General features: G+C 33.8%; 1 protein-coding gene and 1 non-coding gene across 13 annotated transcripts in view; both read left to right on the plus strand.

Moving 5' to 3' along the window:
* The first annotated feature begins 52 nt into the window (after positions 1–52).
* The window catches only part of LOC141450538 (protein phosphatase 1 regulatory subunit 12B-like), a 67,805-nt gene continuing 42,913 nt past the window's right edge, over positions 53–24,944 (plus strand). For all 12 annotated transcript variants that reach the window (XM_074121126.1, XM_074121127.1, XM_074121133.1 and 9 more), the window contains exons 1-3: positions 53–301; positions 21,077–21,207; positions 21,399–21,517. In XM_074121126.1, the coding sequence (XP_073977227.1) occupies positions 53–301; positions 21,077–21,207; positions 21,399–21,517 (499 nt within the window). The remainder of the gene's footprint in view (positions 302–21,076; positions 21,208–21,398; positions 21,518–24,944) is intronic.
* LOC141450594 (U6 spliceosomal RNA) lies at positions 13,400–13,507 on the plus strand. The gene has a single exon (XR_012456188.1). It is a non-coding gene; the product is annotated as a U6 spliceosomal RNA (small nuclear RNA).

Here is a 24,944-nt window from a genome sequence, read left to right on the forward strand (position 1 = left end):
GGCCTAGTTATTCCTCAGTCAAGACGCGTATGGAGTGTAGGGTAGTTTAGCGATGTCTTTTGAGACCCGTTCTAGTTCGGCTCTTTTTAAAAGAGCTGAACAGTTAAAAAGATGGGAGGAATCAGAAACAAATCGTGAGCCCGTTGTGGTTAATGGGAGGGTGAGAAAGATTAAATTTTCCGCGGGTTGTGTGTTTTTAGCTGCTTGTAAAGCTGGTGACAAAGAAGAAATTCTACGATTACTGAAGAAAGGAGCAGACATTGATACCAGTGATGTAGACGGTTTATCTGCTTTGCATCAGGTAAAGGTCTTACACTAATTAGTACTTGCATTGGATGTGTTTCACCATAGCAAGTTCAGCCATTGTATTTGTTTTCAATGAAGGTTGACCACATGTTAACGGTTCATGTTCATTTTAGCAAAAATCTATTTATGACAGTTCATTATTAATAATAAAAAAGTTGTGTAATGTTTTGAAAGATAGTTGCAAAGACAATAATGGCGGAAGTTTGAAGTTCACTTACTTTTTATTGAGCAAATTTGAATAATTAAAATTCCGTTTTTTTTATCTTGATGCTCTATTTATTTTAAAAATATTATTAATTCTATCATAATTCTTAGAAAATATCCAGTCAAATGTTTCCAATACTAATGACTTCTTTTCCTAATTGATTTATATCCTTGAATAGCATAATTACTTTATGTAATTTGTGTTCGGAAGATTTTTTTAAATCAAAATGTGCTCGATTTTGTCAGATAACATAGTAACCAAACACAAATTTTGAAGCAGTGCTAGAAGTCTTTCCAAATAAAATGTTTAGGGAAATATTGGTGTTTGTGGAAGAATTTAAACCACCGTCAACCGAATTGAAAGTTATCACTTATTTGCATATTTTTAACTTTTAATAATAATATGTTTGTTTACATTTGACGGATGCATTTCTTATAGTCTCGTAACAGTTTCATTGATATTTTAGGTTCTATTTTTTCATATAAAAAGTAATAAAAGCAAACTTTAGAGGGTACATGTAGAGTATTAATGTATTATCTATATGTAAATTTTTGGGTAATGTAATATAATTAAGGAATTAGTAATTCAGATGTGTGTAACTTATTATTTGTATAAAGCAGGCACACTTTCTTTAGGGAGTAAACAATCAGCTCTAAAGAAGAGAAAATGGTCGTTTGCAGAAAGTGTATCAAGGGCATAATGACAGCTTTCCCAACTTTCTTTTGGTTTTCCTTCTCTTTTTTTGTTAAGCATTTTAGGCATTTTCGTAGTTTATTTATCTTGCGAAATCCTTTATTTTTTAGAAACGTATAAGAGCTAATTTGGTTGCTTATCCTGAACTATAAAGTAAAATATGAATCTAAGTAGATACTTATGTTTACCAGTATTAGAATTTAGGTGATAAGTTTTGTATTAGTTTTGTGGTTGTTGTACGATTCTTCAAGTTAGGGTGTATGTATATAGGTTTTTTTGTGTAAAGTATTACCATCGATATTTCATCCATCATAGCAAGTTTACTTCTTTTAATTGTTTTGGAACATCATAAAATATTTTTAAAATATTTAAAAACTTAATTAACCACATGGATATATTTAAAATATTTGAAATTGTCTTTTTAATCTTGATTGTTAGTATTAACTCAATTTTAGAATTGTGAAACTTATAAAAAGCATCAGAGTCTGTTTGTGCCAGAATAGGTTTATTTTTACTCCCCCTTTGGCCACCAACTTCACTTGATTTTGTGATAATGGAATTGTTTAAATATAAATGTCGCTAACGTAAGCTGGATTTTTTATTCAGTTATCTAACTCTGTGAAATTGTTTCACTTTGATAAACCCTACTGTAATGACCATGAATCAAAGCACTCAGACACATAGAGGAAAATTGCTAAGCTATAAAATAAATATTATTTTCATTTTGATATTATTATTTTCTTTGGGAATAGTTCAAAAATATCTAGTTCCTGATGTTCATTGAAGCTTGAAATTGAACATTAACAATTCCGATCGCCCTTGATTCCTCCTAAGTACCCATTGATAGAATAAAAAAAAATATTTCTGTTGTTTGAAGCTAGGTAATATTTAAACAGTCTTTTATTTTCTTTGATTTAGAAATTATTAAAACTTCTTTGCAAAATCGTAGGTGAAGAGTTACCTTTAGCCTCGTTTTGGATAAAACAAACTTAGTTTTTTAATTGAACAGATAATTTTGTTGATTTTTATCCGCCATTGTAGGCATAATTTTTTTATTTATTTAAAAAAAATAATAGTTGAAAGTTTGATGAAAAATTTTATGATGTGTTCTTTCAATTCAATTGCAATTCATTCGTAGGTGTTTGCATTATTTTATATATATTTATAATGTGATAATCGCTCTAAAAATTTACTTTAGAATTTAATATACAATTTTTATGAGTTGAAATTTATTAAAATTAATTTGATTTGCCCATGTAAAAATTCTAAGTTTTATACTAAAATAAAATCAGTGGGCATTTTTTAAGGGCGAGTTACAAATGTTACGAGTAATATTTACCTAACATCCCTACGTTAATTTTTGTTAATATTACGGGAGCCAGTGCCAAATGATGTGCCGCTAGGATGTGAAGATTCCTGAAGAAGTGACTTGTTCATTTCGTTCTTTGTTGTGGATCTCCACAGCAATCTATTTTCTTAAAACATAGTTTGAACTTATTTTTTCTTCTTTAACATTTATGTTAGTATTTTTTGCAGACAGTTACATTCTTCATCCAAATTAGATTTGGAGTAGTAGTTTCTTTTCCTACAAATCTGTATACTATCTTTTTCTAAAAGGGCAGATAACTAACACAGTTGAAAAAACTAACTCTACAAATCCCAAATACTTCGGGAGCAGCCCCCTATCCCTACTGTATTTTTCTTACCGTTAAAACCAGTTTAAAACACCCTATCTAAACTGCCAATTCTCCGACGATCCAGTTCGTATAAGCTCAGATCACTGTTTTAGATTGCTGCTTAGATCCATGTTTTCCCTGCGCCACTCATCTATCGCGGTGCGAAGGAATTTAGAGCTCCATTTTATAAAAGGCAAGATCGTCTCTAATTGTGTTTTATACTTGAGTTACGCATCATTTCAGCATTCGTGTTCTGAATGGGGTGGTGAGTATACTTTACAGATCAGTTTCATCATGGTACAGATCTGCTTGTCCCAGATCAGGAAGGCTGGCACAGTGTACCTCTTCAACTCCTCATGAAGAAATAAATCATTTACCCCTGAAAAGCGTTCAGGTCCATTGAAGGTGTTTAGGTGCCAAGGCTCATTCGTCGTTCCTTTCTATGTCGACATCTCCCAGCACCCATATTAAGATAATTGTGCAATTTCTACCCATTGAGTTTACTGAAGCCCGAACTAAGTTTGAGCTGACACAAAAAATTAGCGCTTCAATGGCAGCTTGGCTACCAGAAAAGTTGGTAATCCCCTGATGCCAGTAGCCCTCCAACGTGGATATTTGTCTAGAAGATGCTAGGAAACATCCCTACGGGTTCTTAGTTCTTGTTCAGCCCTTGCTCCCATAATCGTAAAAGAAGGCTGATTCCCCTACTCTATTTCCTCTTAATGCTCATCATTGCGAGAAAATTTCTAACGAAGTCATATTTCTTTTATCATTCCGTCCTTGGGGAGATTCCAGTTAGGGAAGCTAGCGTACAGGGATGTCCAATACATGCTTTCCATGCCATTCACTCATTTCCTTGTCCATTCTGAGATCAGCCCGCTTTGCCCATCTTTAAACATCTAATTGATAAGATGTGAAATTCTGGAACGCCTCCATCACGGCTATTGGATAGGTTCTCAGGGTGCTTGTCAGCCATAGACGATTTCTCAGTGACTTTCCTGCAGTGGCCAATTTTACCCTGTTTGCCCCAGCCCACCGCACCTTAGGCGATCATGGGTCGCACTGTCATGGCGTGCATCCATCTTAGAGTAGATGGGGTGCAGCCTTGACGTTCCTTTGCCTTGTACACTATAAGGGCACGAGTGGCTTTACAATTTGTCTTTTCTAAAAGAGCTTAGTATCGAAAGTAATTCCCTCGTTTTATTATTTAATATTTACTCATGTGGTCAAAACTCTACTAAGTAATGTTTTACATTCTAGATTGAAATTTCCTCATATTAAGTAACCAAATTACAATATCAACGCTACATACATATGAATTTAGCCTATTTAACCAATCCAAAGGAAAAACGCGAACTTTTTATATCCTGTACTTTTATGTGACTCGATTTGAATTCGGCTAGATATCATTGGATGTAGCCTACGTTGGTTGGATTCTTTTAACAGAAGTCAGCAGAGAAATCTTGAAGAATGAAATGAAATTAACACCTATTAAATTTAAAATTTATTTGCGATGAGGATATAGACAAAATGCATTATATTAATAGTACTATTCCAATACTAGTACAGTTCTTTATACAGTCTAGTATTAGTTTCGGATTAGGATTCGGTGAGTCATTAAGAAAAATTAGAATCTAACAGCTCAGACTTTGGCGAGCTATTGATTGTATTTAAATAATTCTGTCTATAATTGGACGTCATGATACGGTAGGTTCTGATTTCATCTTGCATTTCCTTTTTGTAAGTTTTTTCAAACTTTTTAAAGAAACAATTTTCTATTATCTTCGCTTTTTGACAAAGATAAATTTCTTTTAATCAAATCCAATCGAAAAATCAATTCTAATCATGATAAAAAGTTTTATGCTTGGTGAATGTGTTGGATGATTGTGACATTATTGCTCTGTTGTGCAGGCGATTCGGCCGGCCTGTCCATCTCCTTGCTACTTGAAGTCCATGTATTAACCGGCGCCCAGACCAGAAGAATTTTGTTAAGTCTATAAATACTAAGCCGAAGGTCACGAGTTTAATTCCCATTACATTTTGTTTACGATGAGCCTTTAAGCTCAACTCTTAATATCTGTCCATAGTCTTATATCATCATCAAATAGATCATCTTGTGGTTGGGAGTTGATATTTTGTGTCCGCTGAATTAAGCGAGTTCTGGTAACTCCCACTTCCTTTATGGCATTACGCCTGAAGAAGCGACTGCCAGATTGTCCGCAAACCTTTTATTTCTTTCGTTACCGATTTCATTGACCAAATATCTCAAATACGCAACTTGAACGGACGATAAAACATTAAATTTCAATTTGTTCTAACCAGGAGACCTGGCCGTAAATTAGTGATCAAAATTCCTCTTAAAAATGAGGAAAACAAATGCTCCAAGATGTTTCTTGGATTAATTAATTTCAAATTAATCTATAATTTTTTTTAAATGCCATTTTACCAGGACAATGCGATTAAAATTAGCACTTCGTGGAAAAGGTTGTTGATAGCCTTCTTTCTATATAACCATTTTAGTATAGTGCACGATCATGATCTTGTATATTATAACGGACGGATAACAATTTTGCTGAACTTCCGTATTGCAAGTATATACCACAACTGGAAGCTACACTTTTCTGAAAGGTTTTTCACTTTTCTGAGATTTACATTATATACTAATGAATCTGCTGTCTAAATTCACTTGTATAACTTCAATAGTTTCGATTGAACTTAGTTAAGTCAATCTTCAAGTTGTGTTTTCACTCAAATTGTTTTTCCATCTTGAGATTGATCACCTTGTTTTGGATTCATAGTTTATATTCATAAATTAATTTTAAGTTCCATGAAGTAGTATTAAGACATTTTTTTTTTAAATGATTTAAGGCGCGTCAACATCTAAGGTTATTGGCGCCCGGAGCTTTTTTCAGTGCACTGCCGGCCTCCGGACAGTGTTCTCTCGTTACAGACAACACTGTCCATCACCGGACAGTTAGCTGTAAGAAGCTCCTAGGAAGAGAAAATCTAAGGGTTAGCAGCTGGATTCAAACCCAGGACCTCCGCGTGGGAGTCTAGTACGCTAACCGCATAGCTAATCCCTTCCCTAGTATTAAGACATTAATTTAAAAATTGCAAATTTAATTAATAGTGTGAAAAAGAGATTAGTAACTCTGTGGTTTCCCAGATTCCCACACTGAGATCCCGGTTTCGAATGCAGATGTCTAGGCTTAAATTTTCTCTTCTCAGATACGTCTCTTCATATAATATTTAATGTATCTATCAAATCTAGGTTGCTGCAAAAAAATACAGTTATAAAGGAGGATTTTCTCTATATTATAAAGAAAATTTGGGAATTTTATCTTTTATAGAAAAAGAGAAAAAAATTGTCAAAGTTGGATGTTTTTCAACGTTGCGCTTTTTCGTGCACTTTTTGACGATCAACCCTTATACCACTGTCCTACCGGACAGTTTTAATATTTTAACAAATGTTTTATCGATTTTTAATGTTTTAAGTACTTTTACAATTTAAACTGCCTTAATCCAGTGAATAAAAAGAATAAACTTTTGGTTTGATAGAAAATATTCAGTATTGGATTAATAACTATAAATTTGGAATAGAGTTCATATATAGCGTCTGTTTTATAGTAATAAACTAAATAACTAAAAACTATAGTAATGAATATTTTATCATTATTTTAACAAAAAAAATTACTATAAATGAAATGGCCAGCATTAAGGGTCTGCGATAGTAAATTCTAAACAGTATTAATGAAAATTTAACTCAGAAAAATTGCTTGTTATTTTTTTTTTTTTTTTTTTTTGCGCATCAACAGCTGAGGTCATTAGCGCCCGGAGCTTTTTTCAGTGCACTGCCGGCCTCCGGACAGTGTTCTCTCGTTACAGACAACACTGTCCATCACCGGACAGTGAGCTGTAAGAAGCTCCTAGGAAGAGAAAATCTAAGGGTCAGCTGCTGGATTCGAACCCGGGACCTCCGCATGGGAGTCCAGTATGCTAACCTCATAGCTTAATGATGTTATTGTTATAAAATTTGAATTAAACACAAACTTTTTCGAATGCTTTTTTCTAACTGGCTGAATTATGGATGAAATGTTAGGTACTTGCTGATTTGTGTACTTCTGGAGTTTAATCACCCCTTAACTTTTTAAACAGTACGTTTTTTTTTTTGCTAAGGAGTGGTTAGTATTGGATTGATCATAAATCTATATTCATATGTAAAAAAAGAGAATTGTTAGCAGCTGGATGTTACTTAAATATACTACTATTTGGTTTTGCATTTCCATTACAGAGTGTGAAGAGTAAAATCAGTGAACAATGGCAGTCCGACAAGAAAATATGTCATGCTCTAATTTTTATCCGTCCCTGAATAGTAATTTAGTGGTAATGGAAACCGTTTCTTTCCACAACTTTATTATTATGTTTTATGAAGCTTAATTTTCACCATCCTTTCCATTTTTTTTTTTTTTTGTGCATGCATTAATTTAGAACCCAAAAGGATTTTAAATTTTTGCTATCTATAAAATCTGTTGGTTAATTTCGAATTGGGTTTTCACCTAAAATCAAGTTTGAATCCATCCTTAGATTTTCTCTTCTTAGAAACCAACAAAATTTATACCACTTTATTGGGTAATCCGCACTCAATTGTAACCGATTTCTGTACGCTAAAGGAGAAGAAGATGAACAAAATGATACTTTTCAAAATATTTGAAATCAAGAAATAGTTATTTATTTAACTAGTGTGGAAAGTAGTACTTTTCCTCACGCGAGGCAGGGTTTGCACGCACGAGCGAGTGAAGCGAGGCGAGTGCAAGTGCAAATTGCCGAGTGTGAGGAAAATACTTTACATTCGAGTTAAATATTATATTTTTTCTGCAACCATTAGATTTATTAACTAAAAAAAATAAAAATTTCATTTTTACAGTCTACAAACAGTAATTTATTTATTATAAACATTTATTGTTATATTACAATTATTTACATTACTTACGTATTTACATTACTTATTACATTTTCTGCTGTTTCTTTTATTGATGGAGGAGTGTTTTCTAAACAGGAATCGCAAGAATCCATTTTAAATTTCTATAAGGTAACACTATAACCTTTTTAACTGTTATAATTAAAAATATCTAATTATTTATTAAAATATTATTTTTATTTCTATATTCCTTTCAATTTTTATTTTATTTTTTAATATTCGTTTTTTAATTATTTAAATAAAATAAATTTAAATAAGCTTATTAGAGTTTTACAGAAAATATTTATGTTAATAACAAAACTTCTTATATCAAGGAAGCACAATAAAGTTTTTCCACACACTAGTGCGGAAAGTGACACTAATGGGAATTTTTCCCCACTAGTGTGGGAAGTTGGGCATTACACAGCTGATTTTAATTGAGTAATGAGAACTTCCCGACATGGTTGCAGAAAAACGAAATTTTAGTTATGAATAGAAAAAATCTAGTTGAATATAACATACATTTGTATAATTTCCAATTTTTTGACAAATAAAACGTTTTTATTCTTTTTCTCTTTAGATTTAGCATATTTATTTAAAACAACTTAGTATTTAGTTAAAAATTAAGAAAAGTTAGTTTAAAAAGTTGTTTTATACAATAAGATTTCATAACTTTCATTTTGACGAACTAAAAATTGTGCGATAGCGTCTTAAGACTGACGTAAAGCTGAAGAGTTATTTTCTCATTTCTTCGAAGAACTTATGAGCCCATATGAATGACGAAGCTTGCATCTCCTCATTGGTAGTTCTGAATCGTCAGTGTCTTAGATGTATGATTTGAGGTTTTTACGACAATAAGGGGAAGGTTGATGTGCTTTGTAGTAAAGCTTGGTATTATAATCTGGCAGCCATCATTTGTTCTAAATTTTATTTCCGTTTCTGTTGGACTTGGGACGATGTGATGAAAGGACTGTGTCGTTATAGCTATTTTTTTTTTTTTTTTTTTTTCAAGAATAATCACGATTTAGACGATTTGATAGTATAGCAAATATTTCATTATTGGTTTTTGCATGATCCATTGGCCCAAAGTATTCATTAGGGTTAGTAAGAGCAATCAGCCGGTATGAATTTCTCTTGCAGGATTTGTTTGATGAATGACTTTCTATTATTAAATTAGCAGTTCTGTGTAACTGAGGAGTAACTGATGTAATCTTCGTTCAGTATGCAGTTACTCGTCTTCGCCATTTGCTTGAATAGTCTGTTAGAAAGTGAAAAAAGTTCGCCCAGTTGACCATAAAGTTTTGCATGATACGGAGCAACAGTTATTTATACGTTTTATAACCAATTAGTGCTTGTAATAAAATTTCCTAATTCATAACCATTTCCATTTACTGGACTGACAAAAATAATCAAATACTTAGAGCTTCTTCAAACTTTTTAAAAATTTCTATATAATGTGCAATAATTAGGAAACTGTAGCTCCAGTACATTTTTCAATTTTTCTGGTAAGTCAGCGAAATACTTGTTTAAAACTAGCGCTCATTTGCCATGTAAGGAACCATAACAGTTTGAAAATGTAGTTAGGTTGGCAATATTCGATAATATCTTTGATTTTTTTCCGCGGAAGCTAAATTAGGCATTTTTTTTTTCTCTCAATCAAAGGATGCAGCGGCTCGTACAAACAACAACATAGCCGATACAACTTATGCAAACCATTTTATCAAACACAGTCACCAACCACATATTATCATCAACATAATGACGCTGTCAGGAAAGGAAGACGACTAGAAACAAAATTAGAAATATACCAACCACAAAGCCATTTACCAAAACATTATGAAGGACCAAATGAAATTATAATTCGAACACTGTTTAAGTAATTCTACAGTAATCATAGACACTACTGCACAAAATTTTCTAAAATCGTATTGAATAATTTAAGCATGAATACATGAGCATGTTTCATGCACCCTAATTTTTAAACTTTATTTTACTTACGTAAAATCCGTATTATTTAGCATGTGATTAGAATCATGTTTACCAATTATTTAATTCAAAAATAAGTATTTCCTAGTACAAATGAACTAGTTAATCAAGGGTTTCCTGCTTAAATACGCACTTTTCCTTGTATGACAACCTTAACTTTACAATTCTAAAACATTACATCATCTTTAAATTCACTATAGTTTTCATTAATTTTTATTTCACTGTTTTTACAAAAAAAAAAAGTTTCAATGTTAATTAACATTTAAAAACAACACACAAACCTCAAACAGTCCGTGAGTATGTATAGTGTTTACGAGTTTAGACTAGTAAATAGGAGATCCCCCTAAGTTCGAGTCCAGCTTCTTGTTATTTACTGGTAAAATGTAAAAACAGCGAATTATTTGCTCCGCTCTCCATACACGATACCTAATTTAGTAGTTAAATTCTCCTAAATTAAAATTTATATTTCTATATTTATGTGAGCATATAATTAATTCTAAGTAAATATTTCATTTGAAAAGTACATACTAGGTCTGTAAATTAAGTAATGAGACTGATTTTTTAAATTTTTTTTTATTCAAAAAGAATTACAATTCTATGTTGTCACCTTTAATAGTTATTTATTTAACAAGTGCGGAAAGTAGTACTTTTCCTCACACGAGGCAGGGTTTGCACGCAGCGAGCGAAGCGAGGCGAGTGCAAGTGCAAATTGCCGAGTATGAGGAAAATACTTTACACTCGAGTTAAATATTATATTTTTTCTGCAACCATTAGGTTATTAACTTAAAAAAACTCAACAGGAATCACTAGAATCCATTTTAAATTTCTATAAGGTAACACTATAACCTTTTTAACTGTTATAATTAAAAATATCTAATTATTTATTAAAATATTATTTTTATTTCTATATTCCTTTCAATTTTTATTTTATTTTTTTAATATTCGTTTTTTAATTATTTAGATAAAATAAATTTAAATAAGCTTATTAAAGTTTTACAGAAAATATTTAATAACAAAACTTCTTATATCAAGGAAGCACAATAAAGTTTTTTCACTCACTAGTGAGGAAAGTGACACTAATGGGAATTTTTCCCCACTAGTGAGGTAAAGTTGGGCATTACACAGCTGATTTTAATTGAGTAATGAGAACATTCCTACATGGTTGCAGAAAAAATAACTTCCTTTTGAAGCCACACAGCGCTGGAGACGTTTCTTCTACTCGCAGTGCTCGAACTCCGATAGTGGAATAGCCTTCAGCTGGTCGGTCACAGCCGTTTGAATGCTTTCGACTGTCCCAAAATGAGTTCCCTTAAGGTGATTTTTCAACTTCGGGAAGAGATAAAAAGTCACAAGGACTCGAAGTCAGGCGAATAAGGAGGCTGAGGAGCCACAGGAATGTTTTTACTGCCCAAAAACTCGTTTATTGAAATTGCTGTGTGACAAGGAGCATTATCGTGATGCAACACCCACTTGTTCTTGATGTTTGGTCTCATACGAATGACCCTTTTTTGACCTTGAGGTAGAAACTCTTTGTGGACGATTCCGTGGATATCGAAAAAAAAAACAAATCAGCATGCATTTGATCTTCGACTTCGCCAACCTTGCTTTTTTGGGCCTTGGAGAGGTTGAAGTGTGCCACTCCATGCTCTGGCGCTTGGTTTCTGGGTCGTACAAAAACCCACCTGACTTTAGTCCTTGTGACTTATTTCTTTTCCCGAAGTTGAAAAATCACCTCAAGGGAACTCATTTTGGGACAGTCGAAAACATTCAAAACGGCTGTAACCGACCAGCTGAAGGCTATTCCAGTATCGGTGTTCGAGCACGGCTATGAGGAGTGGAAGAAACGTCTCCAGCGCTGAGTGGTTTCAGAAGGAAGTTATTTTGAAGGTGACAATATAGAATTGTAATTCTTTTTGAACAAAAAAAAATTAAAAAAATCAGTCTCATTACTTAATTTACAGTCCTCGTATGTTAATTAAATCATCAAAAGTTGCCCTTCCAACCCATTTCGATCACATTTTAAAACCAATTATTGGAAAACTTGTAGTTTATCTATATTTCTTGGAGGAGAATAAAACCTCTAAAACCTTTCTTTGGGTGCGCCTTTTTGGAACCATCAAATTGTGATGGCCAAGTTTACTATTTTTTTTAATGATTTTTAGGCGCGTCAACATCTAAGGTTATTGGCGCCCGGAGCCCCTTCTTTCAGTGCCCCGCCGGCCTCCGGACAGTGTTCTCTCGTTACAGACAACACTGTCCATCACCGGACAGTGAGCTGCAAGAAGCTCCTAGGAAGAGAAAATCTAAGGGTCAGCAGCTGGATTCGAACCCGGGACCTCCGCGTGGGAGTCCAGTATGCTAACCTCACAGCTAATCCCTTCCCTTCAAGTTTACTATTATTTATGAATTTAAATCTGCTGTTTAATTTGTTAGATTAAGAGACCACTGATTTTTATAAGGAATATTTTAAGAAAGAATAAATAATAAGTGGTTTAAAAAAGATTTAAAAAAAGTTGTTTTTACTTTATTCTATCAATCAAACTTAGATTTTTTCCTTCTTCGGTAACAGTATCGCATTAAACCAAAAAATTTGGGTCAACATATTTTAAACTGGAAGAAAAATTAGATGAACAGTTAGTGCCACATAATTTTTTTTTAATTTCGGCTCCCACGTTTTTTTTAATTAAAAAAAAATGATTTTAAACTAAATGCGTACACAACGCATCAGTTTCAAATATTTAAAATTTGGTCAAGTGCGCTTGAATAATATCTTTAGTCGCTTGGATAATATCGCTGACCGGTTTCCATGACCCAGGAAGTGTCAATGGTGTAATTAAAACATAATTGAAGTCGAATTCTCTGCAATAAAGTGGTGATAATCTACCTCAGATGAAACACTATGAAACGTGGTTGAGTATAACAAAGAACAAGAAGACCTGAGTGCTACGAATAATAAAATGAACGATATAATTATAAAATAAATTGACGATTTGAACAATTGTCATTACTGAGTGAGAGAAAGTTGTCTGACTTCCAAAACAAATATGTTTTTAAATATGTCTTATTTCGTCACTCATTGTAAATCTGAAGAACATTTAGAGCGAAGACATGTCAATAATGCAGGATACATAAAAAGTGAAGAATAATAAATGGTTTAAAAAAGAAAAATTAAAAAAAAAACATTTAAAAAAGTTAAATAAAGTAAAGACGAAAGATTGTTGTGCCATTTGTGACTACGAGTGGCATACAGAAATAGCCGTGAAGTTGGTTGTATCGTGGCCAACTACCAGGCATTCATCATGTTTTACCTACCTGTTCCTATTAGTCGCACCTCCAACAACTTTTTTTCTCCAATTTAAAATATCCCATTATTACTTGCCAAATGGTGCCTAGAATTCATTTCACACTCTTTATAATAAATATAATTTGTAATATTAAATACAAAGACATTGGTTTCATAATCTATTATAATTTCATAATAGGGATCGAGGGCATTCAAGGAAATAAAACGTATCTATGTATTTACTTTTAATTAAGACTATTGCCGTTTTGGGGGTCTTCAAATAGGTTTCTTAAGTACTCGCTTCGGCGGTACATATGCTAAAATTGGAACGATACAGAGAAGATTAAGCAGAGCCTCTACGCAAGGATAACATGCAAAATCGTAAAGCGTAGGCGCCACGGTAGCCGAGCGGGTTAAGAGGCGAGTCCTGCAAAGCTAATATGCATTGTGGTACTGGGTTCGATTCCCGGTCTTGGCCTTAGATTTTATTTAATAGTTAAATGAGAAATAGTAAAATACGTTTGCTAGTCGCCTCCGTCCACGACACCTAGTAAATGGTAGTTAGACGTTAAGCCCCGCCTGAAAAAATTGGCGATTACTTTATAGGTTCCTTAAGAAACGGTTCAGGTGCGTTACTAGGTTCAGGTTTAATCTTGGGGGTGTTCTATAAAATATCTAATAAATAAATAAGTCTGTAATTTGTACGATCTAAAATAAAGGGACGGTGAAAAAATATAACAAACAAGAAATTGGTTTTCTTCGTAAGCAGCTATTAATTTTAATGAATGAACAAGGATTTGGTCTCAATATATGGGAAAGAAAAGTGCTTCAACGAATATTTGGGTCTGGCTGCGGAAGTAGGCGCTGGAGAATTAGAAAAATGAAGAGCTTCGGCAGAGTTTCGGGGAACCAGATCTGGTATCTTTTGTAAGAAAGAACCAGTTAAGGCGGCTTGGACATGTCGAAAGAATGCCAGAAAATAGGATTCCAAGGAAACTGATGGAGGGAAAACCAGGAGGAAACAGAGGGAGGCCTCGTATGAGATGGTTAGATGGTGTGGAGGAAGTGGGTGTTAGAAGATGGCGGAGGTACGCCTAAGACAAAGCCGAATGGCAAAAAATAGTGGAGGAGGCCCAGGTCCTGGTAGGGCCGTAGCGCCATGGGGTAGCTAGGAATGAAGATTTGGTAGAATTAAAGTTGCCTTACAATAAAAAGCAAATAAGTGCCTTTTCGTTTTGAGGACTAGCGTTCTGAGAAATCAGAAATGGTGCTTTACTAATTTATCATGATTAAGTTTATTTAAGAAATTGAATTGAAAATTTCTCGCTTAAAATTGTAGAGCTTCTTTAACGGACAAATTTAATAAAATAAATTGCAGTTTTCTGTTTATTAATACTATTTAATTAAAACAAAAAAGGTTATTTCTGCTTTTGTGGCAAAATTTCTTCTGATAAAGAGAATTCAGCCATTTTAAAAGTTTATTAAAATTGAATATATAAGTTTCGTGGCCTAAATTATAAATTTACAGGTCTTCTGTAATTCAACCAACCCGCATAACCACGCCCGGAAGAAGACCATATATTTGTCGAAACGTTGGCAAAAAAGACGAGTTGTTGTTTTTATTTGACGATTTCTCGCCAATTTTGAATCCTTAATTTATTAAAATTTTTTTTAAAAAAACACAATGTTCATTACTAAAACGTCATCATTGAAGATGCTCTCCACTTTTGCCATTACTCAAAGATAAAAAAATATTTTAAAAAAACTTTCCTAACTGTAATTTTTAATCCATTTTCTTTTTACAAAATTTAGAAGAATTTCCAAAAGTTGTTTGTGGATTTGATAGAATTAACCACCAATAAGGAACTTAAAAGTTTTATTCTGGTTTGTATCTACATTAATGGCCACAGAAGTAGATTTCTGAACTAAGGACTATAGTACTTAATCATTGCTATAACTTATTTAGCAAAGTGTGAATTTAGTGTGGTCACAATTCTATTAAGAAAAAAGAAGCAGATTGAAAATAGTTGTACGCAGAGACATAACTACTGACTAAAATAGAGCAGTACATTCGCAGAATAATATAACCGCATCCATGTTTATTTTTTCCACTGAAATAATTTTTTAGTTATTACGTGCATTGAAAATTTATATTTTGTAATTACTGAATTTTAGTAATTCTTTGTTGATTTTAACGAATAATATAGTTATTTCAAGTTGCGATAACTCTAAGGTTATTAATACGAGGGTCGTTTGAAAAGTCCGTGCAAAGTCAGAGAGATAGCACCACTGGCGCGTATCGAGGTTATGTTTAGTTAGTAGCATCTCTTGGAAGAACACACACCAAGTTTCAGCCAGATCGGTCTATTTCTTTGTGTTTGGCATTCGTTTGAATCGAGGAAGTCGGGTGATTTTCAAAAAATGGACGAAAAAGAATTTCGTGTGTTGATTAAACACTATGAAAGGCAAAACGCCTCAAGAGACTAAAGAGAAGCTTGATAAACATTATGGTGACTCTGCACCTTCGATTAGAACAGTTTATAAGTAGTTTCAAAATTTTCGGAGTGGCCATATGGGTACAAGTGACGCTGAACGTTCTGGACGCCCTGTTGAGGTTACTACTCCAGAAATCATTGATAAAATCCATAATATGGTGATGGATGACAGAAGAGTGAAGGTGCGTGAGATTGCTAGTGCTGTGGGCATCTCGAATGAACGGGTACATAATATTTTACATCAACATTTGGACATGACAAAGCTATCCGCAAGATGGGTGCCGCGATTGCTCACGCTTGACCAAAAACGAAATCGTGTGAAGTGTTGCAAGGACGGTTTGCAGCTGTTCCAGAAGAATCCGCAGGACTTTAAACGTCGTTTCGTCACTGTGGATGAAACATGGATACATCACTACACTCCTGAGACCAAAGAACAATCTAAACAATGGGTTACCAAGGGGGAATCTGCGCCAAAAAAGGCGAAGACCGTTCCTTCGGCCGGAAAGGTGCAAATTATTCATCGTTATTGGACCGTTTGAAAACCGAGCTGCAAGAAAAACGCCCACGATTGGCCCACAAAAAAGTCCTTTTCCATCACGACAACGCACCAGCTCACACCTCAGCAGTTGTGGTCGCAAAATTAATGGAAATTGGGTTCCAACTCGTTTCACATCCCCCCTATTCTCCAGACTTGGCTCCCTCGGACTACTATTTGTTCCCCAATATGAAGAAACGGCTGGCGGGAAAAAGATTTTATTCAAACGAGGAGGTGATTGCAGAAACGAATGGCTATTTTTCAGACTTGGACAAATCCTATTATTCGGAAGGGATCAACAAACTAGAGCAGCGTTGGACGAAGTGTATAAGCCTAAAAGGAGACTATGTTGAAAAATAAAAAAGGTTTACCCCAAAAAATTAAGTAGTTTTTATTTTTGCACGGACTTTTCAAACGACCCTCGTATGTGCATTTTGCTTTGTGTATCTACGGTATCTTCAAAATTCTTACCCTACATGTATATTTTTCTAGAATTGTGGAACTCAAAGAAGGAATTAGTTCAGGGGCTAGCTGCACCCAGTACATAAATCTAGCTGATTGGCACTTAGACTTTGTCTTTCTAAGAGCTTACAACCCAATATCCGGGGATTGATGGTGTTTTCCGTAACGAAAGAACCCTTCCGAAAGTCAGCGTTGTACAAAAAAAAAAAAAATTAAAGCTCCGGGTGCCTCAATTGAGTATCGTATTGAAAGTGTTTATCAGAAGCTTTTACGGAAAATAAACTAAGAAAATAATAAGAAATGTTATCGCCTATTTTTTAAAGAAGCGCTTAACGCCCAACTACCTGTTAGGTGTCGTGGACGGAGGCGTAAGCTCATACATTACTATAAACAATTTTTTCTAACAAATAAAAAGTAGCTGTACATGGATTTCGAAGTGGGAACCTCCCACTTACAAAGCCATACTCCTGACAACCACACCCGCCCCAAGAAAATAAATTTTAAGATTAAAATAAAATTAATAAATACAAAAAACAAAAACCAATGCGGTAGTTTTTTTTTTTTTTTTTTTTTTTTTTTCTTAGTAGCTGTGTTACGACATTTACACTAACGATGGTAAAGCAGATTTCTTTTTAGAATCAATTTCTCTCTACAACCTGCAAAAATAAAATAAAATTCTGTTTAAGACTACTAAGAAAGTTACCTGTGAAAATCTGCTATGGAAGATGTTAGCAAACTTTGGCTTTTCTTAAAATGACTTAAACGGAACAATCATTGAAAACTTCAACGTTTAAAAAGCAAACCCACTTTTAAATCCTTTAAGAATTAGAACATACAATAATATTGGGGTACTATCAAATCAATAAATAAATCAATGAATGTTATAATCATCAATTTTACAATTAAGTATTTATGAAAATATGATGATGCAGCAGTGGCATCATCTAGATCTTGAAACCAGATGATAAATTTTTACTTGCTCTTAATCCTACTTTTTGGGAGTTTTCTCTAGACCTCCGTGTTTTGAAAATCCCAAAATTGAAAAAAAGAAGTAGCGCCTGTTCTGTTTGAATGAGTTAGTCACTTTTGCTGGGTATATCGTGAGTAACACAAGTCACTAAAGTCCAAATTGGGATCTCATTTTAGTACATGTTGTGCCTCCTATGCTAAGATTTCAATGGGAAATCTGTCTACAGAAAGTGATGTGATTTTTCAGAATTCGCGGTTTGTCGAAAAAGGCGTCTGTAATAAGGCTAATTGAAGACTACAATTTCTATCAATTGAAACTTGAGAAAAATCATCTATTTAAATCAGTAATATAGGAAAAGGATCTCAGATTTGAAACCGGCTGTTGGCCCTTAGATTTTCTCTTCCTAGGAGCTCCTTACAGCTTACTGTCCTGTGTTGTTTGTGACTAGAGAACACTGTTCGGAGATAGGCAAAAAAGCTCCGGTGCCAATGACCTCAGATGTTGTCGCGCCGTACATAAAGGAAAACAGAAATAAAAATCTCGTAATTACGATGGCAAAAGTGAGGGACTTGATTCACATCCGAATAAAGAAGTGACGTACTGTTAAAATTGGTGTAGTTAGTGCTCTGCTCTAATTCGTACATTAAAGCACAATGTACCGTTCCTCTACAAAATTTATGAAAATTAATTAAATTCTTCCTTCAATATTGGGTTTAGTACAATTAGTTTCCTACAAACCCTCTGTTTTAATAGTAAATGAACTAGGAAAACAAAAGTTGTGCCTGAACTTGTGGTAATATCAAGTTAATAGTGTTAGTGTAAACATTTTCTTTCCTTTGATCTATTAGAAAAAAGCAGTTGCTTCTGCTATAGCTGCACTTATGCTTGTCTTAAAGGTAAAGAGGGATTCCCAAATATATTTAAATCATAATCGTTGGATCAGCTGGAAGAGACTAGAGAGGCACTGGCTGGCTAGGTTATTAATAGTGGACCTAGTAAAGCCAACTGGGCTTTCCTAATTGAACTCTAACTTTAGACTATAACAAATGGCAATACACCATTATCGATGTTTAAAGGTTTAATATGTTTTCCATTGAAGTTGAATATTTGATATTTTCTTTATATTTATATCCTGCAACCACTTATACGAGCACTCATATTTGAAAGAAACAATTAAATTTGAAAATAACTAATTGACGAATGAATTAAAATATTCTGTGCTTTGTCTGGGTTTTCCTTGACCGAACGCTTCTGTTCCGGATTTTTTTCCCCCCATCAAGGTTCTGTTTTGCTATTCCTGTCGTAGCTAGTTTAAGGTCCCGAAATGTCGTTATTCCAGAAAATACTTGTTGAATGTAGGAAACGGTCGAAAGGACTTAAAGTGAAGGCCGATTTACGAATAACTCTTTTACATTAACTAGAATTTATCCACTTTAAACTTGTGAGAACAAAACATATTCCTATCGTATTACCACCAAGTTTTGGTAAAATTAGTTACAATAAAATTTTTAGAATGTTGCTATCCTGCAAGGAAACCATCTTTTTCATGATCTTATTTAATCTTACATTAGAAAATGTTATAAGAAGTGTCGGAATAAATCAGATTACCACAATATTTAACTGTCGCCAGCGATATCTAGCTAATGCCGACGAAGTAGTACTTGTAACCAGTGTTCCCTCTAATTTTTTGTGATCTGTGTGCGCACTTTTTTAAGTGTGTGCAGTTTTTTCTAAAATAAACAAATTTAGTGCGGCAATTTAAAAAAGTGCATATAATAAAAAAAAAAAAGGCAATACAATAATAGTATTAATATTCAGCCAAATTTTGACCCTACTTAAACGCTTGACTCGATCGTACAGCATACCACACATTACAACGGAACACAGTGAAAAAAACTACCCTAAAATCAAGTCAACACAATAGTTCGTGAAGACAGAATTTAGCTGATTACTGTGGCTTCCCTTTTCCATTCAAATGAAAAATAAGAAAATTTAAATACGTTGTCTGCTTCTAAATTTTTCAATTAAAACATTTGTCAAAACAAACAAACAAGAACAACAATTCACAATTACTTATTATTGAACAACTTTAGAATTAAGGATTACATTTTTTATTAATGGCATTTATTTTATAACTTCTCTCCCCTGTCTTTTGGTTTTAACCATTCTGCATAAATTTACTTAAATCTACAAAAATATTTGTGCGCGCAAATATTTTTCATGTGCGCTTTGTTTAAAATTTATGTGCGCGCGCACACGCGCACAGCTTAGAGGGAACACTGCTTGTAACCAGGATTCTGAAGGCTTTGGAAGTTCTGATCTGCAGGAGAAAAGCTCGTGCAGATGTAGTGAGTGGGTATGAACGAAATGAGGTGATAGAATTATGAATTAGATAATTAATAAACACAAAGGTATCGACATTTGACTACATATATTTATATAAAAAACGAGCTGCTAAATAAGGGAATATCAAGGAATAAAAAAGTTAAATATGAATAATATATGATGCAATGATAGGGAAGCGTCTAGCGAGTGTTGATTCTGATGTTGAACGCTTGTGAGAGTATTCTGTAGCTGTCCTTGTCTCTCGAATCTCTTCCTTAAGGATGAGGGATGTCGGTAAATGGTATCCCATAGAAAAAATCTGTTGGTCGATAGCAGAGTACTTTTAACATTTCGATATCATGGCAAGGTGCTTAGAGCTTGGTACATAAATACGGTGGCGAATTCTTTGAACGCGTAAGTGTTGTTTAAGAATTTTAGGCGCCGTTTTTAATCGAGAGAAGCAAAACAATGTAATTAAGGACAGATTGGCGGCCGAATACTCCTTACTCCTTAAACAAAGAACAAAAAGTTGTTGAAGCACAGCTTTCGCATTCGTATGCTGTGAAATAAATGTAAGAATTTCCAAAAAGGCCATCCGACCCTTAGCTGAACCCACAAATAAGACCTGGCTAGTTTCAAAAAGTTATAATCATCCCCTTATTGGAGGAAATAAGACCTTCCATAAAAAAATATGGATAATAAGGAGCTGTACGATTCTCCAAAAGTGATTACGAGAAATAAAAGCATGAAAATTTGAGTGATCAAGGCGTTCTAACCATGAACTGGAAAAAAGATTGATACGGTAAAGAAGCTGAAGGGTATCTTGAAGGAAAATTGGCTGGCTTAGAAGGAGATGGCTAGAGGAGGAAGATGCGGACATGCGGGAGCTCACTTTGAGGTGCTGGAGAGCATTGATCCAGGGCAGAGCAAAGTGGAAAGAAAATCAAGCTATCATTCATTTTCAAAATTAAATTTTATCACCTATCTACTACTTACATGTTAAATATTATTTGTATTTGCAATAAAAAATAAATTTATGGAATATATCTATCATTAGAAAACTTTACTTGCCTGAGAGATTGTTTTGATCTGGAGCAAGGAGTAGAACGCTGCCTTTAATATATGTTGTATTATATTATTGTTAAACAAAATGTGTTTATTCTAAATACATAATTTATTTCAGGCGTGTATAGATGACAATTTGGACCTAGTAGAATTCCTCGTTGAACATGGAGCCGACGTAAATAAGGGAGACAATGAAGGTTGGACACCTTTACATGCGACCGCCTCCTGTGGTTTCATCAGTATTGCCAAGTTAGTTAATTTATAATTTATTATGTTCTCAAAAAATTTAGTTTGGTTTTATTTACTGTTTTGCAACGCTCAATTTACTTTATATCGAAAAAAAAATTATTAAACTACATGCATCCGTGTAGAACATTCGATGTGGTAAAATTACTAGAATTTCATTATTTAATTATTAATAATTTTTTTTTTTTTGCTAGGTACCTGATTGAAAATGGAGCAAATGTTGCTGCAGTTAATAATGATGGAGAATTGGCCGTTGACGTCGCCGAGTGTGATGCAATGGAAGATATGCTCCAACAACAAATCGACGACAGAGGTAAAGCTAAAATATTTATTGCATATTCAGAAATAGACCTGTATTTTTAGCACTAGAAGTCTGGGTTTCCATTTTTAACTAACTTACCTTTATCTCACCTTTTTTAATCTGCTTTGTATTTTAAACATCATTTTATATTGTTCTTCACACATTTTGTTACCATTTCTTTTTTATTCTAAACAAAGTACATACTTTACATTTTTTTTGTAATTATCTTAATACTTCCATCCTCTCAATCGGCCATACCTTTCTTAGTTTATTGCCTTCAAATATACAATCAACACAAAGTACTGTTTTCCAGGCAGAGTATTGGCAAGTAAATTCATTTTTGAATTCTTTTGTACTATGAATGTTTCTAATAAGTTGTACCATCTCGTTATTGGCCCATCATCTTAAGCACGGCATTAATTCCACATCATTTTGATTTGGTGGTCTAGGATTCACTCCATTCTAAGATTAGATGCTTAGTGTGATTTTTTTTTATTTCTCAACCCCAAGAACAACATAAACGTTACTTTCATCGTCATTACTGTGAGATAGAATGACAATAGCCTTAGGTAAACAATTTCCGTAGGTTCAGCAGAGATTTTGGCCCTAAAATTTCATTTAACTTAAGCAAACAATTTATGTTGTTTACATTGTTCTCATTGTTAGATAAAAGCAGGACTCTATTGTTTGAATTATTATTAGTTTGGGTACACCTACTTTTAATTAGCAACGGTTAACCTTTAGTCCCATAAAGCTACCCACCCTGTAAGTCAGTAAGGTAGCCAACTTGTAGACTGATACATGGGCCGTGACAAAGCAAAAAATCATCGTCCCTAACTGGACCGACAGTTCTTCGAGCACATTAAGATTTATGATGGAGCGACTAAAGGAAAGAGAGGATGTGGCTACCCTATATTCTTCTGTATTTACATGTATGAGTCCGTACCCACACTGGAAGAACATCTTTGCTAGGAGAAACTCCTTTATTCTTCTGGAACATTTCAGCACCGATTTTTGGAAGAAGGCACAAAAGTTTTGTTTCAGCGCAACCTGGTTTCTCAAGCTAATACAAAGACCTTTAGAAACTAAGATCCTTATCAGAAATACAACAAAAAATAGCACCGAGCTCAGACTGGAAGTTGTCCATTCAACAAGTGGCACGACCAAGAGCTCTTTCGTTTCAAAACAGTCCTCTGCTACAGATCTTCCATCTATTTTACCATTTTGTAAAAAAACAAAAATTTAATTTGTAAATTTACTTCTATACCAACTGTGGACAAAGTACGCTACCTTGGACTGCAACGGTTGACATGGAATCCCCATACTAGACTGAAAAGACAAGAAACTAACCAACGCTACAAACTACTTGACAAACGATCGAAACTTAACCTACATAACAAAAGACTCTTATATCTAATGCTACTTCGACCCATTTGGTCATACGGCATCGAAGTATGGGGATCGACTAAGCGTTCCAACTCACTAAGCATCCAGGCATTACAGTCAAAAATACTTCGAAAACTTCTTAACGCTCCGTTCTATGTATCTAACCTCACTATGCATAATGACCTCAAAAATCCTTTCAGTACAGATCTTGCTAACACTCGTTTCTTCAAATTTCATTCCTCTAAAGCAGCTCATCCTAGCCCTCTCATAGAACACTTATCTTCCTCCACATTACCAGGTAATCCTCTAAGGAGATTGAAGAGAAGATAGCCTCGTGATCTTCTCTTATCGTGAGAGCAAAGCACGTTACTGGAGTACCATTGGGTGCCTTCTCCACTCATGATTTCCTTTTATTTCTTTCACCATATTTGCTTGTTGCAACAACTGTTGCAGTGGTAAATTGCAATAAAAGATTTAAAAAAAAAATTAAAAATAGAAATACAATAAGGTTTCCTAGCCATAAACTTGTTCTGATTTATTCGAAACAAGCTTTCCTTAGGCCAGGTATTTCACTTCCACCAATAGAAGTGGAATTCCCAATAAAGTTACCATGGCAGCAAATGGTGGTGTAGTTTTGGGTTCACCGTTGACCGCCAGACAAGCTCTTCTTTGGGTGACTTCAAAACGCTATCTAGCAGACCTTACTTCGAAACGCACCAACTTTAAACTAACTTCGCATATAATGATCTAGATGTTATAACCTTAGAGCATAATATCATCTCATCTGGGTTAGATCTTTGCAAGTTTTACCTACAATTCTACGAAAAGCCTTCAGTTGCTGCCCTTGCATGTTCTGTTCTGGCCAGGTTTAATTTACTGTCAAAAACTTTACCGAGGAATGTCACCGATTTTCTTATCAGTGTAGATATTCCCAAAAACTAGTTGATTTTTTAGTGCTTCAGTTACAATGATCATTAGCTCTCATACCCAACGATCTCATTTAGTTTTTTATTTAGAATTGGCTAATTTATCACCAGTTTTACAGAAAACACCAGAAACTTTATAAATTAAGGTATTATTTGTAAGCAATAAATGTAATGCTTTTTAAAAGTTTTTTTTTAATTCTTTATTCCTTAGCTTTAAGGAATAATTCACACTGCTCTGGCCACCATTGCGGATATTTCTGGGTTTGAAATAAATCTAAAATTAACATTATCACTGAAGTCTATATTTACTTCGGTTTATGTTTCCATTTTTAAAACATGTATGGTTATTACCATAAATAAGGCAAGTAAAAATAAATTATAACTAGTATAAACTTTTTAAAATCATCATTACATGTTATATAATGTAGAAAAAAACGTTTAAGAGATTATTAGCGCAAATTAAAAAAAAAAAAAATATATCGCGCGAACACTTAGAAGATTTTTTTTTACCGCCATGTACATGATATTCCCAACTTCATTCAATCGATTTTCTTCGAATTTGGAATTTTACTTACATATTTCATTTGTATTATTACGTAGGTAATTAGACCGTATATTACACTTGAATGTCTCTTAAGGGGAAAGAATAACGCCATCTTACCCAGAACTGTCTTAAAAAGGATTTTTCTGGGAATATGTTTCTAAGGAAAGGTTGTGGCAAGGATTTTTCAGGGAATATGTTTCTAAGAAAAGGTTAAGTGGCAAGGATTTTTCTGGGAATATGTTTCTAAGAAAAGGTTAAGTGGCAAGGATTTTTCTGGGAATATGTTTCTAAGAAAAGGTTAAGTGGCACTTTCATTCGGTAGATTTTGTTCAACATCTAATTGTCGTGTCCCGTATTCCACATATAAAATTTGAACTTTCTGAGATTTTATTAGTTTCTTAATTATGCTGTCCACACAGATTTATAAACAGATTACTTTTTGTAAAAACCATTTCTACAAAATCTATTAAAATGCACTGGCGAAATCTCAAAAACTAAAATCGACACGATAACAATTCTTCTAAAAATAAGACCAAGTATTTTAATCTTGCAGATTTAGTTTTCACAGCTCCGAATGGAAAAT

The sequence above is a fragment of the Rhodnius prolixus genome, unplaced genomic scaffold (assembly GCF_049639745.1).
Source record: "Rhodnius prolixus isolate KJV_2025 unplaced genomic scaffold, Rpr scaffold_2, whole genome shotgun sequence".
NCBI classification, from domain to species: Eukaryota; Metazoa; Arthropoda; class Insecta; order Hemiptera; family Reduviidae; genus Rhodnius; species Rhodnius prolixus.